This window comes from Chlamydotis macqueenii, chromosome 13, assembly GCF_036417535.1.
Source record: "Chlamydotis macqueenii isolate bChlMac1 chromosome 13, bChlMac1.mat, whole genome shotgun sequence".
Taxonomy (NCBI): Eukaryota; Metazoa; Chordata; class Aves; order Otidiformes; family Otididae; genus Chlamydotis; species Chlamydotis macqueenii.
The window spans coordinates 6,795,513-6,818,305 of NC_141568.1; the positions used below are offsets into that span (position 1 = coordinate 6,795,513).

A 22,793-nucleotide genomic window follows, 5' to 3' on the forward strand; every position below is an offset into this window, starting at 1 on the left:
GTGACAATGTCAGGCACATACACTACAAATGTCCTGCAACTAAGTCACAAAGTTGTAGTCAGATCTCGTATTTACTCTAGTTGTAATGTTAAAAGACTCCCACCAACTCATTTTAAAATATAATTACACAAGACACGAACAAAGCTTGGACTTCAGTCCTTTCAGATCTGTTAAAACCTAACACTGACAATGACCTCAGCTATCCAAAGGCACAGCCTAGCAGCAGATTCAAACCCACATTTCCTACACTTTATGTTGCAGAGGTGCTACTGTCCAATATAAATATTGCAGTAACAGCCCAGGGGTCCAGACTGGAATGAACCCTACTGTGAGACGCCGCGTATTAAATACAGAGCCAAGCCACTTAACGTGTCCCATGGTAAGACCTTGTTTTCATTGTGTAAAGGCAGTTTCCACCAACCACTAAATCTCTGTCCCTGGAGCGCACGGAGATGACCACCCTGAAAAACTGAAAGTTTCAAAAGTTTTGAAATAAGTTAGATATTCCTAAAGAAGCTTAATTAAAACATAGTGAGAGACTGAAATTTACTACTAAACTGCACAGATCATCCTAACCACGGTTCTTTTTTTTCAGTTTCAAGGTCATGTAAATACAAGCAGGTCCTGTTAGGTGCCTGAATAGATAACAGTGGCCAGGGGTGAGAGTGAAGCGAAGAGAAGGAGAATCAGACATAAGAAAACTCAGTGCAGTAAGAATTTCAGAATAAGAAATTCACTCAAAGTAAGAAATTTCAGTGAAATCCCAGTTTTATCTTTCATATCTACTCCTTGCATTAGATGTGACCAAAAATCCCAGTCAAAAGGGGTTCAGACATGCATCTTCCATTTCAACTAATCCCAAACTTGGTTTAAACAACAGACACTCCTTTGAGAGGGGAAAATTAAGAAGTCTCAGCCTTCCTCTTTCATCTTGCCTTTCTTCATCTATTAAATGGTAGGATCATGCTCCTACCAAATCACAAACAATTTTTTCCTCAGTATTTTTTTTAAAGTGTATTGTATCAGTCCAATGAACATTATCAGAGTGGCATTTGATCAATACTAAAATCAGTTGCAGAAATTAACACAACTAGTCATAACTTAGGATCACAACTGCAACTGAATATTACTCTGAACTTTTTATTCTCAGCGTTTCCTTAAGCATAGAATAACTACGTTTTTCTCTTGTCTTCAGAAATGACAGTGTGGCTTCTTGCAAGCAAGTCAGCCAATAACATAAATCAATTATTGCATATTTTTTAAAAAATATCTAAATGATAAAGCCAAATGCTAAATTCTATGTTTAAGGAGAATTTACTAGAGTTTATTTTTCTGTTTGCATATAATTTTTTTTATTTGTAACAGATAATATACTGGGGGAAGATAAGCATCTGAATATGCAGCAACTCAGCACACAACTTCACATTTTCTAGACAAAAATAACCTTTCCACCTAAATGTGCATCTACATATATCACTACCAAGTCAAACAAAAAAGTTATACACATTTTAAAAGGAACTTGAGCTAGCAACTTTGTTTCAAAATGAGCAGAACTCATTTTATTGTGACTCATATTCCTAATTTTAGTTTTAAAATTACTCTATTCAGAATTACATGTTTATATTCATAAGAGAAAAAATATTTTGTTAGACTACACCTATGTTAATATATACTTTTATTTTTATTGCAAAATAAAAACTTCCAAAATAAACACTTAACTGAAATCTAGAGTAGCGAAAATGGTAAATCTCCCTGCAATGTAAGTCAACATCTAATCAGCATCTCGATGAAATCTAGATCAGTGCTAAGAAGTGAAATTTGACATGACATTTAGGGCACACTATTCCCCAGTAAGTAATCATTCCTGAATGTTTAGTCAACTATGGGATAAGTGACCAGGTTTTTGTTTAAAGTAATTCTACTTATAAGCATAATTACTTGAATCTATTAAGGAAATAAATACCAACATTTTTGTGCATGCTGATGATAAAGAGACTCCAGTTTCTAGCTAATCCACACACCCTGGAAGGGTTTCTGTTGTGGAAAAGTGCTAGCATGACAGCATCCATCCCTGCATTTATAAAAAAATCTGATCAGATTAACTAGGTTTTGAAAGTTGTTTTGAGGGGCATATATTTTTTTCAACTCATCTCCAAAACTTCGGGGCTTTTTCTCCTCTTACTGCTGCTATTTTTAACACACCTTAGATAAACTTACTCAAGTGACCAGAATAAAGCCCAGAGAATTTAAAATTTATCTCTGATTGCCTATCTTGGGCTTTTTTTTTTTTTTAAATCAGATATTAAAAAAAAAGTTCAAAGTGAGAAATGAGGTTGGGAAACTCTCATTCTCTAAAGTTGCTCTTTGCATCAGCAGTAGCTTTAAGCAACACAACAGCTTTTCCCACCAAACCAAAAATGGAGGAAAAAGCCAGAAGTTGTCTAGTTTCTTTTCAAGTACGCTTCTGTTCTTCCATCAGCCATCAGTATCACAGGTTTCTGTACTGCTGAGTCCTACTTAAACGTAACAAAAAAATTGGTTGCATGTTTTGAATCTCCTTTTGGCAAGTACAACAGTGCAATATTAATAAAAGAAGAAAAATTAATAAAGAGGAATGGTTCATCCAAGGCAAAATAACTAAGACATACTGTGCCGTCAGCTAAAGTGCTAGATCCTCAAAGCTTTAATGCATAAGTTATGTCATAAGAAATACTCAGTGTTATGTAAAGATACTAAGAAAGTATTACAACATAAACTGGACCAATTTTTTTTCTTAAAACAAACTGGATATTTATTTATATCAGTTACACAAACAGTGAAAGATTTTAAAATGTATATTAGACATTTTACAGATTACTAATAAAACAAGCTTCTGTCCCAAACAGTTCACAATTCAGGTTATCAAAAAAAAAGTCTTAGAGAATCAAACATACACAGCTAGGTTCTGTTCTGAAGAGTTCATAGATTGTGTCACGGGGGAAAGAAATAAATGAGCAGATCGAAAATGAAAACAACACTACTTGATTTCTGACAGTCACTACCCTCCTCTTTTTGGGCAACATGAGATAAGACAATTTGTTTAGTTAAGCAGCAGAGGAAGATTTTAATACAAGAGTCATTTTGGGATCCTGTGAAAAGAACTGAATACAGAGAAGATGCAGTTCATTGTTCTTTCCAGTGCAAACAAAAACAGCAGATAAGACACAGCTAGCAAAGGGCAAGATAACAAGGCACAGAGGTTTGTGAATTTATACAGTCCTGGGTTACCTCCTTAAATTCTAGTTTTTCTGGTTTAGGTGCTATCGAGGATGGGTACCAACCTCCCAAGGTTCAAAACTGGCAAACCTTTTGGGCGTGCTTTAAACTACGAAGGAAAGAGGGAGATGGGAAGCTGTTATGTAACTCAAATGATCCATCATGTGGTTCCGACATACAAAGTAAGGCAGGAGATGAGTTCTGAAACAAAAGATGAAGAATAAGAAGAGTATTAACAAAAAGTGTCTAAACACAAAAGCAAGGAAAATGGAAAACAAGCAAGAATTAGAAGTCATTAAATTATAATGGAAGGTCATGGGAGGAAAAAAAAAAGAAAAAAAAAAAACACACACAAAAAACCCACAAAGATCTCTGCCACACTTTCGAGAAGGGCACAAAAGGATATCTTGCATCTTCTCACATCACAACGAATGTGTATTTTTCTAGTTTACATTTAAGGTTGACCTGCTAGCAGCTGGAACACCAGCAACCAACCCAAAAGCTCAATGATAACAATCTTCTAAAGCAAATGACCAATTACAGCTGCATGTTCTATACCAATTTTTTTCATCTTCCAAGAAGTTAGATCTTGTCAGTTTAGGGAGGAGGATGTTAAATCCAGAAGTGCACATGCCAACAAAATTTTACATCTGTAAAAATAGGAAAAACTGCCAAGTCAACAAGCATACAAAACGTTCTCTAAAACCTACTGGGTTTTTGACATTACTTCTACTGATAGCCAGAATCTAGCATTGAGTAATTCACTCAAGATCACATAGAAATTAAGCTGTACAATTCCTGATCTCATATTCAGCCTCCCTTCTTTTTGACAAGTTCCCTAGTTAAATGAGCCAGTCTCAGTTTGTGTGTTTAAAGTCAAGTAAGTGATATTTCTTCATCAAATATATAATATACCATATGAACCATATCTCTGCCTTACATTCTAAATACATAACTTTTTGTTTTGCAAGAGATAATTGTTTAAAAGACCAGATATAAAGAACAGAATCAGGAAGTCTAAGTCTCCATTCCTTTAACCACAGATTAGATTCACAAACAGATACAGTAAGATGCCTTCTCACAGATCACAATCTTCATTCACTCAGGATGCCAAAAGCGTGCTCCCAACTAGGTCACAGCCATTTTTATGTACTCTTCGTTGCCTATCTTAGAAAGGCACAAAATAATATAAATTTACCTCCAGAGTTAAATATCCTTCAACAATAGTAAGATTTATTCCCCTTAGCAACTGCTCACAGCTGGATCCAGACCCAAACAAATAAAGCAGTTTTTGGAAAAGCTTTTTTACTCATTTCTAGTTGTCATATGTTCTGCTCTTAGTAGATCTTAATTAATTATTCTGCCAAAGAATTAGAATAGCTTTCAGAGGAGTATACTTTTTATCCTGCGACAGAACAATCCAACTCCTACTTTAAATTGGAATATGGACACGGGCATAACCCATAAAACTAGGTCAGTTACTGCAGCCATACGTTGCCCCATAAGTAAATAAGACTATCCACGCATTTCTCAAAATCTGAAGTAGCATAGTTAATGTCTGTAATGCACAAATTCAGAGAAGTGAGAAATGTTGCTCATGTTTGCCAATGGCAGAAGAGGAACATAACCAGAACCTCTCAGTTCCTGGATTTCTGAATATACAATATAATATTGTTTTATTCAATTTGGTTGTGTTAGAGGAGAATTAGAGATGATCCTCACAAACTTTTAAACAAACAGTGAATTTTTGCACAAAGGCAGCTTTTTGACTAATCATCACAAGAGGAAAATGTCCCACAAGTTTTATGAACCTGAATTTAGATATCAAAAATAAAGGAAACACAATTAAAGAATATGCTGATAAAGCTGCTTGGATAAAGATGGAATAATGAAGAGGCAACAAACATACCTTCTACAAAGATAACATAACCTGGAAGAAACAAAATATTTCTACGCAACACTCATTTTTCTGAACCTCAAGGCAGAGTGCACGTGAAAATTTAAATAAATATATCCAAAGCTAAACTGTGGTAGTTCCTTGTTCACACAGATATTACTACTATCAAGAAAGTATAACAACAACCAGAAAACCTAACGTCGCTTGGTTTTCAGTATGAAGGAGACACTAACTAAGAATAGGAACTTAGAAACAGTAAGCAAGGTAACTATACTAAAATGAAGAAGAGAGGAAATGTAAACCATATTACTAGAAATTATTCAGATTTGAAGACAGTCAGCTTGTAGGGAGCTTTCTGAAGCAACAGATAAAGCAGTAAAAACCACCACGTAAAAGTACAGCAAGAAATCAAAACCAGCGAGATGTTACATGAACAGAAAAACTGAGGTTATATAGCTGAATAGAAGGCTACAAAGATCTCACACAATAAAAAGAAAAGACTACAAAATGGAGAAAAGACAGACAAAATGGAAAAAGGAGAAGAAACAACAAAAATCTTTCACTCACAGATGGAAAAATAAAAATAACAGAAAGGCATAAGACTTAGTGTATGGTCAATAACAGAACTAAGAACTGCAAATATCATTAATTAAAAAAAAAAAAAAACACAGAAGATTAAACTACTTTTGGTTTTCATGTTCTTCCCTTGAGAATTATTAAAAGGATATGACATTTGATGTATTTATTTTTCTAGGGCACACACTGTCTTGTAGAAAGGTTTGCAAATCATAGACTTTAGGATGAATATAAAATCGATTTCTTTCTCACAGTACTACTCCTATTTGATAATTGAGGCAAAATTCTGGCCTCACAAATTCTGAAGTCAGTAGCAGTTAATACCATCAGGATATCAATCTTTATCTTCCTAAGTTCATACCCGCCTCCTTTCACTTGCTTCTCAGCAGGGATTTACTGTTTCAGACTTGAGTTTCAAAACCTTATAAAACCTTGACACAATCAAGTATGAGGATCTTGAAAGGGACAGAAGATAATGAAATCCTTTCTTGTGGTGACCCTAATGCTTAGCATAGGCAGAAACACCAAGAAATTTTCTGCTGGCAAGCCAAAAACTTCATATCCATTAATGTACATCTTTATGCTGTAACCAGAGTTGACAGTATCTAGAAAAGTCACCAGATGTCTCAGAAGACGCTGTCATTAGAAAGCAGTATGCTTTATTTATTTATTTTATTTATTTAGTATTAGAAAGCATCAAGCTCTTCTGTTCCCACCATCTAATAAACACTCAAAAAAAAAAAAAAACCACAAACAAATGTACAACCAAAACTATCCAATCAATTCTTGCAGCACAATTAGCTTTCACAACATGAAGACACAAGATGATGCAGAGCAAGTTCTGTGCTGCAGCAAGACAGACTGATTCATGCAAAATTTTCATCTCTGGACTATGAAATATGCACAGAATAACAAGAAAAATTTTTGTGAAATTAACTATTTCAAAAGATAGAAAAGTGCAGCCCATTGAAAAGCCTTTTTAAGTCCTAGATAATGGACAAGAAAGGTGTGCCACATCTGAAGGTTCCTGTTCTACAAATGTTCTTCCTCTGTAAAAGTACCACCAGGAAGTACAACACAGGCATCTAGCTCAATTCATTGTAAAAAGATTCCATTACAAGTAGTAATCATTATTGAACCTTTTAGCCCAGATATGATTTCTTACATGTTACAACAAGTTTCACATGCATTGTGAATTTCAGCCAAGGTTGATGAAGTTCAATAACTTGACTAACCAACCATGTGTACTACTCATTACAGAAGTAATAAATAGATTCATCAAAATGAACACGAAAAAGCAGTATGAACATCTGACACCATTTTCAGTTTATTCAATAAGAAATATAAATTACAGAAGTCCCAGAGGACCTTTTAATATTTATAACACGTAACAAGTAGACAGTTGGGGTCTGACGTAAAGCAGAGCAGCACTAGTATTCCACAATATGAAGCCAGAGTTAGAACAGAGTGGTGGCATTCATGGAAAACTCAACCACTATCATCTACCGTAAATTTTCAGAATTAGCACTGTAAATTAGAGAGAATCCTCTTCTATTAACATTATACAAAATCTGAAAATAATAGCTTTTAGTAGTTTTTTAACTGTCCAAAATACATCAGTACTAATCTCTGACTGACAGCTACTAATGTCCTGCCACAGAATGAGTTAGAAGTTCCACCCCACAGGCACTTTCCCCTCCATAAACTGTGCTTTTCTACACCAATTACCCAGATAATGTACTCTGGACAAAAATACTGTTCCTGCAAGATCCAGGCTCTCCTGGAAAAGCATTGCACTCCCACTCCCCCCAAAAAAAACACTGGTACAACAAAATTCATGCCTGCTACAAAGTTTTGGACTTCCATGAAGAAAATACCTTAAAAAACAAACTTACACTTCACTGTTTTTTTTCAGGTATGTTTAAGTATGAAGCAAACAACTAAACTTCTATACAAACATTGACATTTTTATGTTAGGGCTACTCATGTGGTTTAAAATAATCCATGCTAAATTTGGTCCACAGCACGTGGATCACGGGACTTAAATTTAGCCTTTAATTTTGCAGCATTTCTTTTCCCATTTTTTCATTAAGCAACTGGTTTCTCCTCAAGAGAATGAAAAAGTCTGTTGAAGCCAGAGTAACAACATGAAACTAAAACACACAGCTGCACATAAGATATCAAGCTGTATTAGGCTGAAGGATGATTCTTTTTTCCCCCTCACCCTTGCCACCAAATCTCATTTTTAAAGGGCTTAAAACCAAACCTCCATTGCCACTGTTTTGCTGGCAAAGGATGGCAAGAATACAGTTCCTAAACAACTGTGCTGGCAGGAGACTGTGCTGTAAAAGTTATATCTGCAAAACGATGTTTTTATTGGTAACTTATTTTTCTCATGAGAGGTTATTTTATTCTACCAGGGCAAAGCATACACACACCGGCTGCACCTAGGCCAGTTGTGCTTTTCTGTTAATATACTGTGCTTCTTAGAATAGTGAAACATGTGATATATGGAGCCTAGAATTCACAAAAAAAAATTTAAAATATGCATCAAGGAACAACTCTTTCATGCTTTTCAGGTCTTTAAAAGCCCAATAAATACAAAAGTATCACATTAAAACAATCTCGGGGACAGCTACGACTTGGCCAAGAAAAATAATCCAAGGTTATATATTGCTGATCTTTCTGTCTGCCTCACAATAAGCTTTGAACCCAAGCCTCCATAAATAATACCCACTTCAGTTCTCCACATGTGAAACACTTTCAGCATGAAAACATACAACCATGCAAAGACTGTAATAGCTCAATCACCACAAGTTATGCTGGTTTAGCAAGAGCCTAAGATGCATCTCCTTAGCAAAACCCCAGTACTTCCCTTCTCTCTGCACCACCAAGGTACAGCTGAATTACGTACATAAATTCTTAATAAAAACAGGCAGAAGTTTCTACTTATTAGTCCCCAGGAATTCAGGCATTTATGAAAACCAATTTTGATTCAGACAACAAGCTCTGTTCTCTAAACTAGGAAAAAGATCTAGATAGTAGGAAAAGACCATTCAAGAAGCATTGTCACAAGCTTGCTCCCCTACGCCACATCCCTTTTTTCTGCTTTCATAAGAAAGAGGGACGCAAACAATAGAGAATTACTGGAAAGCAAACACCTTGTTGTTTATTCACCATAATAAAATACACAAAAAAATAAGTTTATGCTTAGAAATCTTTGAGAAAAGTTAACATATTAATAGAATTGAGAAAAGTAACAATACAGACCAAAACCAGTCAGATTCATTTTCTCTTAAATATTAGTTTTTCCAAAACAAACTATCCAACAAAAATAGGTTCTTTTTTTTAAGGCTGACAAAATTCAGGTGTTACAGAATAAGAAAAATTCCAAAAGCGTACAAGAAATCATAAAGTGAATCTGAAACAGAGGACTATCTCGAGCAGTTCCTTTGTAGAAATCTTGTCAGTTGTATAACCTTTAAATATTATTTCATCTGGAAACAGACAAGAAATTAGAAAATAAACTTTGTGCTTTCAAAGAAAGATGTGCACATTTTTTAAGGAAAATCTAGCTCAAAAATGGAGCTGAACAATTCCTTATCAACAGATTCAGACAAACATCTGTGGGCTTAGACCACCAAACTCCATGCAATACAGTGAAACACAATGAACATATTTAAGACAGTCAGACTAATACTACTAAAATGAGAGTCCTCAATGGTGTTTGTAAGGGTCTATTTTATTCCTCCCATATGATCCGAGTTTGACTTAAATGAGACCATTCACTGGTCTAATTAGGATTCAGCAAGTGTTACCTTCTTTGTGAAGGCCAATAAAGCCAGCCTCAGTAAAAATGCTATGTCGCCCACAAATAATCTCAGTAACTTCTGCAACTAGAATGTTTCCACATATCCACAAAACTCTCTTATTTGCAGGTACAGAGAAGTCAATTTTTGATTTCTCAAAAAGTAAAGGTGCTCTCTTTCATCATACTTTCAGTAGCTGTCCGTTGCCAATAGATTTAGGGCACAGTGGTGAAAGCTAGCCAGCACCTATTACAGACCTTAAATGATCTTCATAAGAAATTTAGATGAGCTTTAAAAGTCTAATTTTGCTCCTGTTATAGGTAGTAGCTTAAATAGTCATTACTCAACTAGCTATAACCCAACTGGCATATGAAATGCAACAAATGTTAACTATATCTACCTCTATCAAGGCTTTGAAGGTAGACCCCGCTTTTTAACTGCAAGAAAAATCCAGAATACTGATATAGGAAGCGCTCAAATACTACTGACACAACATACAGAAACAATAGCTCAAAATTCAGGAATTCAGAAATTCTTAAGCTATGCAATATGTCACTCCCCCAGTAAAACAAACTTTCATTACCTTCTGCCAGTACAAAGTACAAAAGCACACAGCCAAAGCACAGTAGTCTGGCCATGTGTATTGTATCATTTATGTACAGGTTTACCTACAGCTTATACTCCTTTAATAAAGAGAAACAAGTAAAAAGCTACCAAAAATATATTTTTAATACAATAAAACAATGACGGAAAAACAAACATATCGGAATCTTTCTGAATTAACATAGGCACTGTATGCTTACTGAAAAGAGAGATCTCTAGCTTTCCAATAGTTTAGAGTTATATTTCCATCCTGACAGTATCAGATCTTGGATGCTATTGGTCCTGGAATTAACACAGTTAATCCTACATCCCAGACCACTGAGACTTTACTGTTTTTTCTGGTAAGTGAGACAGAAAAGTTTCTAGTATTTTAGAAGCAGAATAATTTAAGAGGGGTAGCCATTCTACACTGCTTACAGACATAAAGTGTTGGAATAATGTCACATATGAGAGAGATGTCTGAATCAGGTGCAGGTGATACAGTGTAAGGCATATGATAAATAAAAATTATGTAGCTCTGCAGTTTATCACAAAAGCACCACCACGTGTGGACAAAATCTAATCATCTACATGTTACCATGATGACTAATACAAAGTAAATTATCAGGTAACTTACTGTCAAAATGTTACCTTCTACAGTTTCACAATGTTCAGTTATGTTTGTGTATATATACAAACACTCACTGCAATTAACTATGACATTTGATACTGAGAATACAGTTCATTAAATATACAGTGCATTTCAAAAGCTGCCTGGGCTCTATTCTGATAGTTGAGCTCAAGATAGACTTCTAGGTTTAAGTCTCTTTGACCGATTTCACATACCTGATCCTGAAGTATTGGCTACTTTTCTTTAAGGGGATGCCAATCAGCCATGGGTGTAGCATAAATAAATTTTAAAAGAAAGAATGAAAGAATATAGCTGCTAACTGTATTTCAGTAATTAAGAGGGGAAAAAAGTAGGCTGCTTTGCATTTCCTTTGTTTGTAAAATCATATTTTAATAAAACGTCATCTTCTGCTAAAATTCACTCATAATTTTTAGCTGTAACTTAATCAGACTTTTAGAGTTTAAAAGCCTAAGTGATATGCTACAGTTTAACTTGCACAATAACAATAAATATTTATTATTATTAACTATGTCAAGCTAGCTTTCCACACTTAAAAAAATCCACACCAATAGAGTCATCAGAAAAAATAAAGCTGTGAGAGGGCAATAAAACAGAAAGCCTTCTGTTTATCATCTATAAATTAAAGGGTCAGTTATTCAGAACATTTTTTAAAATAATAAAGCAGATGTTTGATTGCAATAAATTATAAGCACGTCTCCCAACCTTTTGCATCAGTATGTCAAAAGTTGCTAATACTGAAGTTCTGTACAAAAAAAAAAAAAGAAAAAAAAAAAAAAAAAGAAGAAATAAGACAACTTCTCACACCAAAAGTAGATGGCAGACCAAAAGCTCACTGGAGTACTGACTGGTCTTTTAAGTACTGATTAATAGTACCTAACACATAACTCTTCTCCAAACTAAAGCCTCTTCATTGCATAGCAATAAAAGTGACGGGGAAGAAAAAAAAATAAATAAAAAAAAAACAAAAACAAAACACAACACTTCCACAATTATAAAATTGCGTGTTTTACTCTGGCAAAATATAATCAAGAAAAGCAATATAGCAAGCCATATTTTGACTGAACCTTCTAGATTTTCTTCAGTATTTGAAAAGAAATTAAGCTGCTCAAAGCCAAAAGTGGTTTTCATTTTCTCGAGATAATTTGTGCTTGTTCTGAGCATCCCTTACAAAAGCAATTAACAGATTTCTTTTGACCTTCATACAGCAGAAAAATTAGAACTGTAGTTTGAGCAATGGTTTGGGTGTGATTATCAATACAGTTTTTGATAAAGTCTTGCAAAAGCATTAAGAAAAACGCTGCTTTGTGGAATCTGTCTGACTGCACAGAACATACACTTTTTGCCCTTCCATAATATACTGCACCACTACTGACATTTCCCTACGCGTGCATACTCTAGCAGTCACGATAGGTTAGATGCAACTGCACTTGATACAGGAAACAGAACATGTACTTTCAAGGTCATATAGCTACATGAATCTTAAAGACAGACCGCAATATTTACAGAAGCCATAGAAAATCACATTAGCTACACAACTGTCTCCCTGATATTAAAACCAAGTAATATTCTTTAAAAAAAAAAAAAATAAATGTTTAGATTGCTTACAGATGCAGTTGAAAATACCACATCTTTTTATAAAAATTAAACCTAGATGAACAGCTGACATGCTTAAAATTTCAAATTCTAGCCCTAATAATTAAGAAGACAAACAACAAAATTCCAGGAGCATTTACCAAAAACAGGAAAAACCACCAGGTCGCTTTTGTTTAGTGTTTTCAAAGAGCAACACAGCCCTCTAGTGGAAAAATTGGAAAGTATGACTGACTTCATACCAGCAGCACGCTAGGGAAGCGTTTTCTCTGTAACCCTAATAATGTTGAGACCTTAAAAACAAAAAAAAACCAACGCACACACAAACCTGCATGCTGTCTTCAATTCCTCACAGTGGAATAAGTCTTACTGGCTTTAAGAGAAGAAACTGACCATTTACACGACTCATGTTTAAATGTACACAGAACAGTAAGTTTTTAAAACCAGAAAGATTGACACAAGACTAACTGTTCAGTCAGTCTTACTTTTTTATTACATCAGCTTTACCGTGACCAAAAGTTACCTCAACTTCTGATGTGATACATAGACCAAAATTTTGATTGAGCTTAAAAAACAGATGAGAAAAAAAATAAAAAAAAATATTTGGACTGCAGTGTAAGAAGAAAAGAAATCTTTCAAAATAAAAAAAAAAATATAGGAAAATGTTTTACTAATAACTCTTGATCTCTTTATATTGTAAAAACAGAATAATTTGCTAACCTTTTCCAAGTTGCTAATGAAAACTAATTAAATGTTTACAAATCTGATTTTTTTAGTACTTTTTTTCCCCTCAGGCATTTTGCAGTAATTTTAAGGACTAAATTAAGAAAGCGGGTATGTAATCTAGGAAGCTCTTACAGTCCATATTCCTTCAGCAGTAAAGAAAAGAACCACCACAGAGCAGACAGCCTCCCAGTTTTACAGACATATTAAGAGAAGTTCTAAGAAAGATGGGGAGAAACTCTCCAGCAGGGTCTGTTGTGCTAGGACGAGGGGTAACGGTTTTAAAATAGAAGGAAGCAGACTCAGTCTGGATACAAGGAAGGAATTTTTTTTTACAATGAGGGTGGTGGAACACTGGCACAGGTTGCCCAGAGAGGTGGTGGGTGCCCCATCTCTGGAAACATTCAAGGCCAGGTTGGACGGGGCTCTGAGCAACCTGATCTGGTTGGAGATGTCCCAGCTCCTTGCAGGGGGGTTGGACTGGATGGCCTTTAAAAGTCCCTTCCAATCCAAACTATTCTATGATTCTGTGAAGTAACATTTAAGAAGCCAGTATGTGTGATACCACTAGAACTCTACCACTGCTGATGTCATTCAAAGTATTTCCTCAGTAATTAAACAAACATCTCTTTTTCAGAAGACAAGGACATTTTTTAACTATGAGGGGGAAAAAAAAAAGTTCCTGGCAAGCTACACTGGATTCCCTGTATTAGATTTTTTCAAATAAAGTCAATTAACATATCATTCCATCTTTGTTGATTTAACTTCACTATCTTAAAGTGGTGTATATAGATGAATAAAAAAACCCCAGCTTCTATGTTTATCCATCTTTCAAGGGATTCACAGCATTTCCCAAACTTTATTTTGAGCATTCAGCAATGTAATAACTGAAAATGCACTTTATGCATTTTGATAAATTGGTAGACTGCAATTTACACCTTGATCTTTGTTCTACTCATCTTGAAATCAAAAATTCCTCAACAAATATACAGATACTAGAAAGTTAGTTTCAAATGTACCATCGAAATTAATTTTTACAACAATGAAAGGGCTGAGTGGCGGCGGGTTTCTTTCCTTGCATTAGTATGTATAAATACTCAACAAGCAATCCGTTCTTTTTCAACTACTTTCTATTTAATGGACAGCAATATTTCCTTCAAAATATTTATGCTTACCTCTTAAAGAAAGCATGTCAATGTTCTGAAAACACAGTAATTGTTTACTCCTCAAAATACATAGGGAGGGAAACACCAGCTCCAAAATACCCAGAGAATTTAAAAGGAGTATCTACAACACAAAGTGGAACACAGCACTGAAATTCTAAAATAAATGGGGAAATAAGCTCCAAAGTTGGCAAGACTCCACTTGAGATAGCTGATTAGTATTTCCACATGCAGTCCCAAAGAACTGTGTAGACATACTACAGTTCACAGGGATCTCTACCTTGCAATCCATTACATGACACTGACACGTTCAAAGCAATTCGCCAAGAGTCACAAAGCATGGCTAAGAGTTAAGTCAAGACTGATACATTTTAAAGACTCTGACAACAGTTTCAAGAAAACTTCAAATTCTCACAATTATGTCCCAATTAATTGGATAAGAACACTATTAGCCAACCTCAAAGGGGGAGCATTCCCTTCACACAACACCAAGGAGTTTGAACCTTGTTTTTCTCCATCAAACAGGTCAATGAAAAGTCATAGTCTGAGCTGGGCTTGTGCTGGTTATCTCCTCTCAGAAGTCCTTAGAATTAGGAAAAAAGAACACAGATTACGCAAGAGGCGTAAACCCTAGAATTGCTTTCTCCTTAACCCGTGCTCCAAGGCAACTGGTAAGTTCTATCAGACACAAAGCCTAGGACTACAGCAATATTAAATACAAAATGATATGCAAGAGTTGAGTTACACAGGCCATAAGACCACCTTCATTACATATGTGATACCACACCTTCATAGTTTTGGACTCTAAGTCCTAACCTCATATTTAGTGAAATAAACTTTGTGTGAAATTATGTGTGGCACTAGTGAAATAAGTCTTGGGCTTGTGCTGCTTGTGCACACAAGGCTTATTTCACTAATGCTCTCAACTCATCTTCATATGCTTCTGACCAGGGGTGATACCCTGCCCTCACCTACTAAGAGAGATCAAGAAAGTATGTATGGGTATATATATCTGTGCATATATGCCACAAGCAAAGAAGATCTGGTGCAAAGATACCCTCGCTTACTTGTGATCAATCCAGATTATAAACTAAGTGAGAAATAGGGGGGGGGGGGCGGGAAATTTGGAAGAACCATCATACATTTTGGATTAATCTTTTGCCGTGTATGAAACACTTTCAGCTCATTCAGCAAGTTTGACTGGTAGCTCTTCTCCTGCTGAAGGCAAATCATTTGAGCCCAGGTAATTCTTAAATGTTCTGAGACTGCACAGTTGCATACAAAGCAAATTCTACTGCTGGATCCAATGTAAAGATATGCTGTACTAAGAATCTAGAATGTAAACCTTCCTAGAAAACACAAATTCCTCATTGAGACAGATAAGTACCACACTTGCTGCCCTCACTGCAATACCAATCCACAGCAGCATATCACGCAATGGCAGCAGGACATGTGCTGTTAAATTGCAAGCTACAATAAAGCTCTAAATTCCTCATCTGACTCCTGTGGGATAACACTCCCTTAAATAATTAAGAGGTAAATAAGACCAAAAGAATTCAGAATGCTAAGCCTTGCTATTAACCCACTTTACAGAGCATCTCCAAGGTTTTCCAATGTCCTCATAAATGCATTTAAATCAAGATCCTGCACTAAAAAAAAAGGACATAAAATAAATTTGCATAAGGACTCCTTCAATATTGATGTAGTCCCTCCATAAAAAAAAAAAAAAAAAAAACGCAAACCACAAAAGGGAACAAAAGAGTAACAGTTATGTGGGATTTAGGTAGATCCTCTCATTTACCAAAAAAAAAATTTAAATCTAACACCAAATCACACCAGTGTTGTAATATTTGCAGCTCCTCCACAAATTTAATCCACATAAAAAGACACATCCTGTGCAGGTTGCTGAATGAAACTTCAAACAGCCTAGCAAATTAAGTTGGAGAAGAAACTCTGTCTTCTGAGAAGAAAGGCAAAGCCCTTAAGCACCAAAGCTTCATTATAAAATGGAACAAAAGCAGCTCATTAGAATCTCTCAAATAGTATTGCTTCTATGGCAAATGTGTATCTAACAGATATCTAAACAAGCTGAGTGTCTAAAAGGATTTCTGAACCTGCATAAATACAACTAACAGGGACTTCAAAAGGTCATGAAGATTTTATTTTTTTTTGCCCTAAAGGAGCATCAAACATGACATTCTGAGACAAGTTCATCATCAAGATGACTTGAAAATACCTTCAGAGATAAAGATTCCACAGCTTCCTTGGGGAAAAAAAAAAAAAAAAAAAAAAATTAAAAAAAAAAAAAAAAAACTTTCTCTGAGTTTACCTGCTGCCATTAGAAAGTTTTTCTGAATACTTTATCCGAACTCACCTGCAGCCATACAAACCTCACTCCTTATCCCAGCCACCCAGATCATAAAAAGAAACTTCCCTTCCCTTTCACAGCCATCCTTTACATACTTACACAATGTAAAATGTCTCCATCAATAGTTTTCTAGACAAAAATCAATTGTTTCAGACTTGATGTCTCTCCTGTGGCTCTCCTCTAAGCTCGAAATTCTCCACATTTTTTTAAAAAGCAGTACACAAACCTGAAAAAAGTTTTCTAACTAGGGGTTTTGTATGGATGCAAACTAAGTTTGAATACCAAAAGTACACAGGTATTTAAACAACTGATGTCAAAGTGGCTTGTAAGATAAAGATTGCCATATTTTACCTTGTGCGTAGCATTAACCTACCTATTCCTGAATTTGCTCCTGTGATTATAACCACTCTTCCACTCAAGTCACGACCCTGAAGTATTTCCATTGCAGTACTGTTTCCATCATATTTTTGTCTAGTAGTAGGCTTTACTGGATTATCTTCAACTGTAAAGGCCAGTCTTGGGTCAAGATAGGTAGTCCTTTTGTTTATGTGGCTGCAAAAGAACATAAAAATTCAACTGCTTCAACGCTTCTGTACTCTGCATTTAGAATTTAAATGTATTTTAACCACTGTTGTGTATAATTCTAGTAGATTATTTAAATTTTTAAAATCAAATTGTTTTCAGATTTGTTAAAATTATTCCAATTACTTATTTCATCAACCATTTTTCCAATACTGACAGCATCCATGATTGTACTCACATACTTCACAAAGCCATTCTGAACTTTATGTGAACTCCTGACATAGAAAGCAGAATTTTGTCAAGGGAAAAATTGCATTGTATCAGGGAAGATCATGTTCTCTTAGGAGCTCTATAAAAGGGACTTACACTACTCCCTTGAAACAATATACCAATGAGAAATGTAGCTCAGTACTTTCTTCCTCAAATAAGTGAAAACAAATAGCTTCACATCAGCTCAGTAAATGGCACAATTTGGGTCAGGCTCACCTTTCTAAAACAAAGTTTCAGTTTTCTTCACACAATTATCAGAAAGAGACACTAAGCAACAACTTTCAGTCTTCATCCCTTAACTACAGGACAGAGAGGCTACACTTACTATTTTGGCCCCTGAATATTCTTTATTCTGCCAAACCAGTTTAAGATAACTACCCCATTTTGAACTCGCCATTGAAAAGATATAAAAGGAAATGTTCCTAGAAATCTCTTTCCACTTCTGTGAACTTCCTCCTGCCTTACCTTTCTAAAAATCTTTGCTAGCTCAATCCCCGTCCTCTTTCTTTCTGTGCTTGAGACTGCGAGTGAGTCAGAGCTGCAGTAATTTTGTCTTCATCTTGTATGTTTAAAGCACTACTCCAACATTAACAATCAGCCATGAAGTTCTGGATAAGTTTTAAAAGTTAGAGTGCAGAGCTTATCCATAAAGGTATACAAATAAAATGAGCCTACACAAACATCACCTGAGGGACAGCTCAAATATTGAGATGTGGCTATGCAAGTCACTTCAGTCTGCCACACAAGCTGATTTTCTGGGCACATGGAAGAATTCAGAAAGCCGCAAATGGCTGTTTACACACTGCTACAAGTGTAATATCTGCATATGGATTCTGAAGTTGTACTTACTAATTTCTTTGTCTTTCCACCTGATACTATCACAGTATCGTAACTCAAAAAGGCTACCCAACATGAAACACAGTTGTCCTACTTGTTCATGTTGTACATTTTGACATACTTACTCTACAAAATAGACTTGTCCATTTTCATCAGTCTCCTGCTCCCATCCATATGGTAGACCTAGGACACACAAAAAATATTATCTTTTTGCAGGCATTAGAGTACACTGACATTTGAAGTTTGAATGATTTCTCAGACAGACGTGGCAAAATTCTGCATTATTTCTGTAGGCAATGCATTTACCTGCTGCACTTCAATACTAGAACGTGAAAGAAGGATTGCTTCCCTAATCACACACAACTGCTCTCTAAGAAGAGTACAATATACGTACAGGAGATCTGGTACTTCATGTGCTAGTCATTGCAGTTGTATAATCTAAAAATTATTTATATAGATTATTTTATGTTATAGGACAAATCAGTAAAACGCAACCATGCTTCCTAGTAGGCATACAGTTTTTACTGCATGCATAGAGTTTTTATCTTTACTGCATACAGTTTAGTATCTATCCCTGATAAAGTAAATAGCAAAAACATTGAACTAAATGTAGGAAAAGTTACACGTAACACACAACAACAGCTGGAAGATCATAACCCTCAAGTGGGTATGGGATATGTTAAATCAAAGTTGGAAGGACAGATAAAAGAACAAAAATGACAAATCTTTACAAAACAAACTCTTATATAAAAGACCCTACCGAAGTACTTAACAAATAGCAGTCCCAGTATTTCTAGTCCTGGGTGAAAAGTATTAAATTATAATTCAATCAGCTCAAAATCTACTGAAAACATTCCAGTTAGTTATAGTCACATTACCAATGCCAAAAGAAATACGGCTTGCCAACAGTATAGTACCCCTAGATACACCATATAGAAGCTTCTGAGAAGATCTAATTTAAGGCACTGATCCAAGGTCTTTAAAAAGTCCTTTGGAAGTTTCCTGCAACATCGGCCGATTTCTGTTCTGGCACAAACAGACAACTCGGTTAGAGAAAACAAGTAAAATGAAAACTAATGGGACTTCCTTCTGTGCCAGAGATATTCAATGATCAAATATATTATTTGAAGAATATAATCCAGAAGAAAATAAAGAATATGAGGAATATGAATATTATCTGATGAACACTAGGATATCAGAACCTAGAATTAGTACTTTGGCTTTATGAAGCAACACAATAAAGCCATAGAAGTGCAAAGTGATCACTCCACACAGACATAATCACACAGGCAAAATCCTGCTGAAATCAGCTGTGTTTTGCAAGCTCAGTTTGCTTATGTGACTAGTGTCAAGTAGAAGATCAAAATGAGATCTATCTGTTGCATAAACTCCAATTGACATTTGTAACACAATTTCAGTTCATTAGGAGCACTTAACACAAACCTCCTGCAACACGTTTTCTCTTCCCAGATTTAGGATGTTCCCACTGTGTTTTTTCTTCCAGGTGGCTGTAGGAAAAGAAAAGTTTAAGATTTTTAAAAATTGCCTAATAGACTTTCTGATGTAACGCTTTTTTTTTTTTTCATACAGTAAATACAGTTTAAGTCCTTTTTTTTTTTTTTTAATATGGTTCAGAAAGTGGCTTACCTTCCACCAAAAACCCCATGTTAATCCCTAGTTTAAGAAAGGTCAAAACTATTGTTAGAAGTTATCAGGCTTCCACACTGCCACAGTTCTGAAGGAAAAGTAACTAACTAGAAAGCATAGGAGTATATATTCAAAGAAATATTTTACTTCCGATCTAAGGTTTGTTGCTTATGATGAGAAGAAAGAAAACCTAAGTGTCATTAAAGAACAATATTAACAGACTCAGAAAATGTCTCAAAAAGACGGTGAACCTTGGCAGGAAAAAGGAAGAAAGGAGCAAGAAAAGAATTTATCTGAATCTAGTAGAAATAATATTAGAAAGTTTTCAAATAGCAAAAGCACCTTTCCAAACTCCTGTCTAACAATATTGACCTGCAGGCTGTAAGGTAAGTAAGCCTGGATTTTAGACGAGCGATTGCAGCTTTGGACAGATAAGTTTATCCAGAGGCCTTGACTAGTCGACTATTTATTTAATGGTGCTAACAGTATCACCTCACTTCTTCTCATTCAGAGATTTTATTCACTTAGATCACTATAACAGAATTAATATACTCTATCATGAAGTCTTCTGCACTACAGACTAATAAGCAAAGTGACGTACACATAAACAATATCGTAAAATACCAGAAGTGCTGAAATCAGGTTGGATATTAAAATCTTGTATTTCATTAAATATTTTTAAATCATAACCAAGTTTTTATATTGAGAGTCAGGCAGGGATTACTTGAAAGAATGTCCAAATTGACAGCTGCCCACATATGAAATAAAGACTAACAGCATATTGAATAACATGTAATAAACACATAACAAATAATCACTACAGATCTAGTACCAACAGGAATTTACACACAAGGTAAGCAACTTTTCCTTCTTATAGTAATCATGCAGTTAGCCCACAGTGACAGCACGCTGTACTACAAGAATCACAGCTGGTCATCTTAGACTAAGTACATCTGTGTGACCTGCAGTAGCACTTGAACTTCAGGACACTCAGACACTAAAGATACAAGATCCTGAGTTACTCCTGTCTGATGTGAGATTCATAACCAAATTACCACAGCTTGACAAACAAATGCACGTGCACCGAGCTTTGGTAACTGCGTTCACACCTGACTCATCACAAAAGTGTTTAAAGGTCCTAAACCAAAGTAACCCTACTCCTGCTAAGTTTAAAGTTCATATTGTTGGTAAGGTTCAAAAACAAATTTCCAGAATATGCAGAGGCATCACAGATACAGAGCTCACATTAATGTAGCAGTAGTGTAACACCTCTCCATGTCAAGTGTTTTTAGTCACACTGGACAAGATTTTGAGCTCGTAAAGATATATTAATGTAATGTCATTAAATTAAATTGAATTAGTTCAGTTTCACAACAGTTTTAAACAGAACTATTCAATGAAGTCTTTGTGTAAAAACAACTCTCAGTAATATCTTATTATTTTGTAGGTTTGCTACTTTCAGCAAGTGATTCCTTTTTGAAAGGGCTTTTGAAGTCAAAGGAAATATACAGAAATCTGACCTAAGAAAAACAAACATCTACACAGAATGCACAGTGTTTACAAAACAAGTGCGGACAAACCAAAGCATTCTGTCCAGTGTTTATAAAGCAGAACTTGGGAGAATGATGCCAACTCACCACAGGTGAGAATGCTCTCTCTATACTTTTCCCCCCTTTTTGTGGAAAAGAATAACTCTTGCAGCTTTAAACAGACTGAAACAGATCCCAAGACCAGCATGGTTACAGAAACCACAAGAGAGGAGAAAATACACAAATACACAAATATATATCCCAGTAAGCCAGTCAGCCCTGTAGCGCATCCCCTTTCGTGAGCGGTGAGGATGCAGTCACGTTCGGAGCGGCACAAGCAGATGGTGCCACACGCACGTTTTTATCTCTTGTCAGAACTGCGGCACGCTGAAGAGCCGAGGGAGAGCATTTTTAACTTTTAACTTCCACGGCACCTGCTTCTTCTCTGCTCCTACAAGGAGGAAAACTAAGAAAACTACAATATTGTGTCAGACTCAGCTGCCCATGCGGATAAAGGTCACGCACAGAACCGTGACGCGCAGTGCAACGGCAACAGCCGCGTGCCAGCCCGCTCCGGCACCCCCGAGCGCCTGCGGCTGCCCCCGCACCGCTCCCGCGCCAGGCAGGCGTCAGGGGCTCAGCCCGGCGGCGGACGGCACCGCGCAGACCCACCCGCGGGGAGAGCCCAGCCCACGCTCCGCGCTCCCACGAGTCCGGAAGGCACCGCACGCGGAAACGGAGTCACACGGAGACCGGTCCCGCCACCAAGCCCGGGTGCGGCCGCGGCCCCGGCCCCAGCCGGCCCGAGGGCGGCAGCTCGCCCCTGGGGCAAAGGGCGCGAAACGGCGGCGCCTGCCCCTCTGTGCCCTGCGCTGAGGGGGCAGCGGCGGCAGCGCCACGGGTGCTGCCCCGGAGCGAAGGGCGGGCGGGCGGTCAGAGAGCTCCAGGCGGGGTCGCCCCCCTCCCTTACTTGGCGTAGTAGACCCAGCCGTCCTTGGTGGTGCGCTCCTCCCAGCCCGGCGGCAGCTCCTCCTCGCTGTCCGTGTCCTCCAGCCCCGCGTACTTCAGCGCCGCCATTGGGACGGGCAACCCCGCACCGCACCGCCCCCGGCCAGCGGGCCCGCGCCACACCGCCCCTTCCGGCCGGCCCAGCCAATGGCGCGGCGGGGCGTGCCCGGGGTACCATGGGAAGTGTAGTCCGGCGGCGCGGAGCAGAGGACTGCTGGGGGGCGCTCTCCTCAGCCCCGCGGGGCTGGAGCTGAACGGCGGCACCGCACTCCGTCTTGCGGATTTTAGCAGTGCCACGGAGATTTTAACCCCTAAGGGGCCCCGGACTGAGTTGAGATCATCACGGATGGCACAGGAATCTCAGC

General features: G+C 36.9%; 1 protein-coding gene across 4 annotated transcripts in view; it reads right to left on the reverse strand.

Annotated features, from left to right (window-relative positions):
• Positions 1 to 22,522, reverse strand: part of WWOX (WW domain containing oxidoreductase) — a 524,293-nt gene extending 501,771 nt beyond the window's left edge. For all 4 annotated transcript variants that reach the window (XM_086757955.1, XM_086757956.1, XM_086757954.1 and 1 more), the window contains exons 1-4: positions 22,391 to 22,522; positions 19,688 to 19,752; positions 18,370 to 18,427; positions 16,989 to 17,167 (exon numbers count right to left, since the gene is read on the reverse strand). In XM_086757955.1, the coding sequence (XP_086614081.1) occupies positions 16,989 to 17,167; positions 18,370 to 18,427; positions 19,688 to 19,752; positions 22,391 to 22,497 (409 nt within the window). In that variant the 5' untranslated portion in view covers positions 22,498 to 22,522. The remainder of the gene's footprint in view (positions 1 to 16,988; positions 17,168 to 18,369; positions 18,428 to 19,687; positions 19,753 to 22,390) is intronic.
• Between the last annotated feature and the right edge of the window lie 271 nt (positions 22,523 to 22,793).